Source organism: Mobula hypostoma, chromosome 11 (assembly GCF_963921235.1).
Source record: "Mobula hypostoma chromosome 11, sMobHyp1.1, whole genome shotgun sequence".
Taxonomy (NCBI): domain Eukaryota; kingdom Metazoa; phylum Chordata; class Chondrichthyes; order Myliobatiformes; family Myliobatidae; genus Mobula; species Mobula hypostoma.
The window spans coordinates 104406171-104413761 of NC_086107.1; the positions used below are offsets into that span (position 1 = coordinate 104406171).

General features: G+C 47.8%; 1 protein-coding gene across 1 annotated transcript; it reads right to left on the bottom strand.

Annotated features, from left to right (window-relative positions):
• Positions 1–2330: 2330 nt before the first annotated feature.
• Positions 2331–7098, bottom strand: LOC134354053 (protein phosphatase 1 regulatory subunit 15B-like). Its single transcript, XM_063062764.1, has 3 exons — positions 6940–7098; positions 5536–6529; positions 2331–3003 (listed from the first exon to the last, which is right to left on the bottom strand). The coding sequence occupies exons 1-3, from the start codon at positions 7014–7016 to the stop codon at positions 2800–2802; spliced, it is 1275 nt and encodes a 424-aa protein (XP_062918834.1). The 5' UTR covers positions 7017–7098; the 3' UTR covers positions 2331–2799.
• Positions 7099–7591: the final 493 nt, after the last annotated feature.

Sequence of the window (7591 nt, forward strand, 5' to 3'; positions counted from 1 at the left end):
CTGAGTATGTGCCTTCAGGCTTCTGTATCTCCTACCTGACGGTAACAGTGAGAAAAGGGCATGCCCTGGGCACTGGAGGTCCTTAATAATGGACACTGCCTTTCTGAGACACCACTCCCTAAAGATGTCCTGGGTACTTTGTAGGCTAGTGCCAAGATGGAGCTGACTAGATTTACAACCGTCTGCAGCTTCTTTCGGTCCTGTGCAGTAGCCCCCCCGCCCCATATCAGACAGTGATGCAGCCTGTCAGAAAGCTCTCCATGGTACATCTATAGAAGTTTTTGAGTGTATTTGTTGATATACCAAATCTCTTCAAAATCCTAATAAAGTATAGACGCGGTCTTGCCTTCTTTGTAACTACATCAGACTCATTGTGAGAATGTACTGGCACCCTGACAAAAGCAAATAAAACAAGCATTCAATTCACCAAACCCATTTTCCAGTCATGGAGAGAAAGAACAATTAAAATCACGAGGTACCTGATAACCTCCACCCACCCCCCCAAAATTGACTGTTACGATAGTTATCCATGTCAGTGTAGAGTAAAGCACAGTACAGGCCCTTCAGCCCCACGCTCTTGTGCCGACCTTTCAAACCATCCTCAGTCTTTAAGTATTTCTTCTGTGGGGTTGTTTAGAATGGACAATTCTGCAAATTAAAACTCTGGGTTTTAAGAATTTTTTCAATATATTATTAGGCAGTGATTCAAAGTTCAAAGTAAATTTATTATCAAAGTTCATATACGTCAGCATATACAACCCTGAGATTCATTTTCTTGTGGGTATTCACAGTAAATACAAGAAATACAATATAATCAATGCCCCCAAAAAGGACAGATAATCAAAGTGCAAAAAACACCAAACTGCTCCAAATACAAGAAATAATAATAAATGTGCAATAAGTATTGAAAACATAACACAGTGTCCTTGAAATGAGTCCAGCTAACAGACATTTAGTCAACGGCTGTCTTAGGTCAGTAATGTTAGTGACAGGTCAGTTAGTTCTAACATAAACAGGTAGCACTCTACAAACACCTCACTATGAGACAGCACCATTTGCCTTTACTAACCTTTTCCTTTTTATATAGCTATAAAAACTCTTGCAGTCTATTTTTATCTTTTGCTTTTATTTTCTAAAACAAAGACCATGAAATTAATTTCAATTTCAAAATATTCCCAAAATCCTGATTCTGGGAACTTTAATTTCCCCTGTCAGCCACAGATGAGCCACTTTCCCTATTAAAATTTTGTCCCTTAAAGAATCTAATTCTGCAAATTATGCATTATTTCTTAAAAGCCACTAATTTCCTGTCCTCAGTCACAGTTTTAGATGTGTTTTCTTTCCCCCCCAGTCCAACCATAGCTTTGGTGCTCTTAAGATCGTAGTCCTAGATCAAAATTGCATCACTAGGTGCAAAATTCATTATGATCACTCTTCCCCAAGGGGCCCTTTTATCACAAGGCTGGCAATTAACCTTCTGCACTACGCCAAGAGCAAAAGGCTCCAAGAGCCTTTTCAAGTGGGTTCCTTAACTTGGTGATTATACTTAGATTACTGTGAATTCAACCTCCACCTTACCACCACTTGCCCAATCTATACGCACTCAGTTTCTGTATTGGCCCTGCTCCAATTTCCTGATTTACACAGTCCCACTGTTACAGCTAGTACAATTTGGAGGCTTCTGGTTCATTTCTAATGTTTCCAGGCTATTTGTCATTTCTTAGGTCCACCCAAATTAATTCTGATTCTGCAGGATCTGCTTGAACAAAAATTTGTTTCTCACTGCTCTATAGATATCATCCCCTTTATAACACATTTCCACTTTTACCATCTCCCTCCGTGTTGAAACCCCTTTAAATCAGGCAGCTCTGGTCACAATGCAGTCACATTTTGTAACTGGAACTAACTCCAGCCACCCAGCTTCAATGCCGACCCCCAATGCAGCCTGGGTTGAGCTTGTGTGTTCTCACTGTGGGCTACTTGGGTTTCTCCATGGGGAGACAGTAAAGGCAAATGCCCCAGGAGAGCCAGGCTGGTGGGACAGTGCGGGAACACGCCCAGAAGAACCCAATAGCGGGTAAGGGTTGGTAAACAAAAGCAGTGCCTGTTAGTTGGTACGGATCTCATGGGTTGGAGCAGGGATTCCTAACCTGCGGGTCCACGGACTCCTCGGTCCATGGTAAGACCCCATGGCATAACAAAAGGTTTTGGGTTAAAGGGATTGATCCACTCAGTTTATGCCTACCTCGCTGTGAATGCTGCACACACTCAGATGTAGCTCCAACAATTCTGCTGTTTTAACATTGACCCCAGAACCTTGACCCTATTTTCTTGGTTTTCATTCATTCGTTCTGCTTTGTCTCCTTCCTAAATTCCTTTATGAAACACTGTGCCAGTCGCCGGGGACAAAATTTATGAAAGTACGAGTTTCTGCACTGCACGGAGCTGGCGAGGGCTCGGTTTCGAATCCACAATCAGAGTGCATCCCCAAACCAAAAGAAACATCTGAAGGCCCAATAATAGGAGTGGCTTCATTGCAATTTTACAAGGTCTCAGGTGAGTATTACAATGAAAGTGCTTGACAGAAGTGAGAATTAAAAACACTGGATGCTGAAAATTCACAACAAGAACAGAAAATGCTGGAAACACTCAGGTCAGAACTCATTTGTTGCAAGAGGAACTATGTTTCTGGTCAGAACCTTTGGCAGCATTTTCTGTTTTTGTCCCCCACCCACCCGTCCCCAGGTGTGCTTGTGTCCGTAACCCAGCTCAGGGGGGGGAGCTCCAGCTCTCTGCAGCTCACTTGCCGTAAAGCCTCGTCCACACAGCGCGCCTGTGCTCCGGGTCCAAGCAGTGGCCAATGGCAGCCTCGGTACTGGCAATGCGACGCTCGAATCTGCTTCGGTCTCGAGCGCACTGTTCCCAGGGACCTTTACGAGCAGCTCGCGAGGCAAAGTCCCACACGATCATCCGGTGAATTTCAACCACGGGAGAAAACCGGACCTGAAGGAGAGAACAACCAGTTACGTGAAGCTTCTCCCTCCTTTGCGCTTCGGCTAATCCAGTCACCGCAAGTCCCTGCTGCTGACACCCAATGTGTACATGCAGGCAGATATTTAGTGTCAGGATTAATCCGTGGTTCGTTAAGATTCATGGATCTTTCAAATGCAGCTAACCAAAGCAGAAAATTGTGCAGGAAGCACTGAATGATATTACAATTAATGGGCTTCCTGCTCAGAGTCACATTTCACTTACATTAACAAAACATTTCATCGAGTTTCCACAACACAGATGAGTCATCAGAAGCCTCAGTAATGAGTCAGAGCTCAGAGAAAGGTCTTGGGGCTCAGTTCAGTGCCAACAATAATGACTACCAAGCTAGATATATTTCCCTGTACTTGACTCATATCCCACCTATCCTTGCATCTATCTAAAAGAATACTGCTCATGTCACGACCACTTCCTCCCACAGCTCATCCCACATTACACTATGTGAAGTCACCCCTCAGAGTTTTATTCCCTTCCGAGTAAAAGCACTGAATCTCAAGGTAGTACCTGGCAACGTAAACACAGTGCCCTCTTAATGAGGTACCTCCTGTACTGGGACATAACATCTCAGTCTGTGTACTCAAAGCCCTGAACAAAGAAAGCCAACATATTAAATTGCCTTCTTCACCACCCTCTCTACTTTTACGTGCTTGTTCTCCCAAGTCGTTCTGTTTCCACAACCGTTCCCCAGGGCCCCAATCATTCATTGCAAGGACTCCACCCTAGTTTGACTTGGCAACATGTTATATTTTCACATTCACCTGAATTGAAAGCCACCTGCCAGTTTTCAACCCCTTACCTAGCTGACTGAAATCTCACTTAACTTGCCCCACGCCCTGGATTCCTAGCTGAATGAAATCTCACTTAACTTGTCCCACACCCTGAATTCCTCACTGATTGAAATCCCACTTGCCCCACACCCTGAATTCCTCACTGATCGAAATCCCACTTGTCCCACACCGAGTTCCTCACTCATTGAAATCCCACTTGTCCCACACCCTGAATTCCTCACTGATCGAAATCCCACTTGTCCCACACCGAGTTCCTCACTCATTGAAATCCCACTTGTCCCACACCCTGAATTCCTCACTGATCGAAATCCCACTTGTCCCACACCCTGAGTTCCTCACTGATTGAAATCCCACTTGTCCCACACCCTGAGTTCCTCACTGATTGAAATCCCACTTGTCCCACACCGAGTTCCTCACTGATTGAAATCCCACTTGTCCCACACCCTGAGTTCCTCACTGATTAAAATCCCACTTGTCCCACACCCTGAGTTCCTCACTGATTGAAATTCCACTTGTCCCACACCCTGAATTCCTCACTGATTGAAATCCCACTTGTCCCACACCCTGAGTTCCTCACTGATTGAAATCCCACTTGTCCCACACCGAGTTCCTCACTGATTGAAATCCCACTTGTCCCACACCCTGAATTCCTCACTGATCGGAACCCCACTTAACTTTTGATAACCACCTTGAGGAACTCAGTTGGTTGAGGCCGACCGAGGATGTCGCATCCTATCACAGGCCAAGGCAGTACAATAGAGCAAGCTGTTGCCCATGCAGCAGGCTCCCAACACCCCACCCCTCCCATGTAGCTGATGAAGCGAAAGCAACAACAGTTTGGCACCAGCAGTGTTGTCAGTGATAACCCCCTGCATTGTATGATAACACTTACTTTAACACATCATGCTTAAACTTACTAATCACGTATATATAACAAAGGTCACAGCCCAGGCCCCTGTGCCAGACCACTATTCAGAAGCCTCCAATGAGGTATCACATCCTGGAAGTAGAGCTGTCATTCTACTTCCCACTATTATGAATCCAATGAGATATTGAACCCGGATTCCAGGTGACATATGTCCTCAAAGGGGTGGGAAGGGGATGCGGGAGAAATTCTCCTACAGTGGCACGGTGGGTGGGAGAGCACTCCCAACCAGATGTAGAACTGTGCTGGGGACAGGAATACAACACCTAAAGGCATTTTCGTGGAATGAAGGGACTCCTGCAGGTTCCAGCAAAACACGAGGACTTCTCCTTCCAGGACAGGGTTTAATAGACTATGGCTTCATTCCCTGGAGCGCAGGAGAATGAGGGGAGATTTGATAGAGGTAGACAAAAGGTATGAGGGGTATAGATGAGGGAAGTGCAAGCAGGCCGTTTCCACTGAGGTTGGGTGAGACTAGAACTTGAAGCCATGCTCCAGCCAGGTGCAATGTTTAAGCAGCAGCTGATGGGGAACTTTTGCACTAGATTGTGGTCCAAGTGGCCAGCAGGAGTGCTGGATGCAGGTTTGATTTCAAAATTTAAGTACATGAATGGGAGAGCTTTGGAAGGCTATGGTCCAGAAGCAGGTCAATAGGACTAGGTGGAATAATAGTTTGGCATGGACTAGATGGGCCAAAGGGCCTGTTTCTGTGCTGTTGACTATCTGCTGGGCAAAACATGGCAATCTGAATTCCAGTATGTTGGTTCCTACCTTTTTGCCAGTTTTCCTCTGGCTCTCACTGGTTTCTTGCTTCAGAGTTAGTGCAGGCTGTTCCCCATTGGGGACGTCAGTGTTGAAATACACACCAGAGGTCTCTGGCAGCTTAGTGTTAGAGGCTCCTTCCTTCACTTCCTGGTTACTGGATGCCCGGGTGGTAGTGCAAGCCGAGAAGTTCAAAGGGTTAAAAGGGTCAGTGTTTTGAAAGAACGAGTCCCACAGCTCGTCATTTGCAGATTCTTCAGAATCAAGCTGATCCACAGAAACATCTTCCTCTGCATCGTCCTTGCAAGTCGGGTCTTGGTGCCCAGTGGATGCTGAAAAATTCAAGGGATTGTAGGGGTCATTTTGAAAAAAGGAGCCCCACAGATCAGTGTCACTTTCATCATATGAGTCGTCATCTTCATCATAAGAGTCGTCATCATCATCATCTGTGGACCAATCACTGGACTGGGCATCATCCATGTTCTCCTCTGAGTCATCGTCCCAGTCCAGTGACTGTTCATCGTCCCAGTCCAGTGACCGGGTGTTCTCTTCTGTGTCTGGCCAGATCATGGCTAGAATGAGTGGATTTGTACAGCTGAAGTCCATTTCACTTGGTCTTTCAAGCCGAGTTTTCATGTGGCAGGGGCTTGCAGTTGGTGATTTCCCTTCAGCCATTGACCCGCTGCCTCCAGAGGGATTGTACTGGGGAGGTAAACCAGCGCTGGATTGGAGCAGGTGCCGACACTGAAGTCGAACCTCTGTATTCTCCTCGCCCAACATGTCGTTGCCCAGCTGACGACGCAGTTGCTGGTAAGCGCCTCTCTTCCCCATCAGTTCTGTTAGCCCAAAGCATGTAGGAGAGAACTCAATGAGCAAGAACAGACAGACCTTCAACAGTTTCCAACACATCCCAGAGATCCATGGCAGAAGTGGGTTCTTCTCCTGGAAGGGTCCATCGTGGGAAACCATTTTACACACCTCCATGCCAAGGTGCCCAAGATAACTGAGAACACAAAGGGAAGAAAATTTTAGTGTACGACAGTGAGAGGCAGTCCACACTGGCACGGCTCTACCCATGCCACCACACTGGCACGGCTCTACCCATGCCAGCACACTGGCACGGCTCTACCCATGCCACCACACTGGCACGGCTCTACCCATGCCACCACACTGGCACGGCTCTACCCATGCCACCACACTGGCACGGCTCTACCCATGCCACCACACTGGCACGGCTCTACCCATGCCACCACACTGGCACGGCTCTACCCATGTCACCACACTGGCACGGCTCTACTCATGCCACCACACTGGCACGGCTCTACCCATGCCACCAATCCCACCCCGGACAGGTCCCCGTGGCCCAAGCCCACTCAGTCTCCCCCACCCACACCGTGAAGGCCTCCCGCGTACCTGCTGCTATGGTCAGCCTCCGTCCAGTGGCCTACGCCCATTGCGAGTGTCTCTGATCTCACAGTGCTTCCGCCCATCGTCTCTCGCTCTCTCGGTGCCGGGACCTGTCCGTCGGGGTTTCATACTCTATCTTCTCTGTTCTGTGTCAGCCATTTGATGACGAGAGCGGCCGCGGCGTCCGCTTATATAGCAGCGCACTGACGTAATCCGCGGAGGAGTTAGCCAATTAGCGGCGGCGCCAGTTTCCTTACGTCACCCGCGCACGTCGTCAATCGGAACCAGCCCGGTCTGGAAATGCCGGGGCGCCGCTGGCGAGTGGCCGCTTTGCGCTGGCGGGAGGGCAGGTAATGCTGAGGAAGCAGGGGGCCTGCAAATGCTTACACAGAGTAAGAGAATAGAACATAGAATAGTACAGTACAGGCCCTTCGGCCCACAATATTGTGCCGACCCTCAAACCCTGCCTCCCATATAAGCCCCCACCTTAGATTCCTCCATATACCTGTCTAGTAGTCTCTTAAACTTCACTAGTGTATCTGCCTCCACCACTGACTCAGGCAGTGCATTCCACGCACCAACCACTCTCTGAGTAAAAAACCTTCCTCTAATATCCCCCTTGAACTTCCCACCCCTTAGCTTAAAGCCATGTCCTCTT

What these genes read in the sequence shown, in the direction of transcription:
- LOC134354053 (XM_063062764.1), bottom strand. Translation starts at nt 7,016, where the DNA reads ATGGGCGGAAGCACTGTGAGATCAGAGACACTCGCAATGGGCGTAGGC. An exon ending in GAGGCTGACCATAGCAGCAG is followed by an intron (nt 6,530 to 6,939) that starts GTACGCGGGAGG and finishes TTGTGTTCTCAG; the next exon opens with TTATCTTGGGCACCTTGGCA. An exon ending in AGAGGAAAACTGGCAAAAAG is followed by an intron (nt 3,004 to 5,535) that starts GTAGGAACCAAC and finishes TCTCTCCTTCAG; the next exon opens with GTCCGGTTTTCTCCCGTGGT.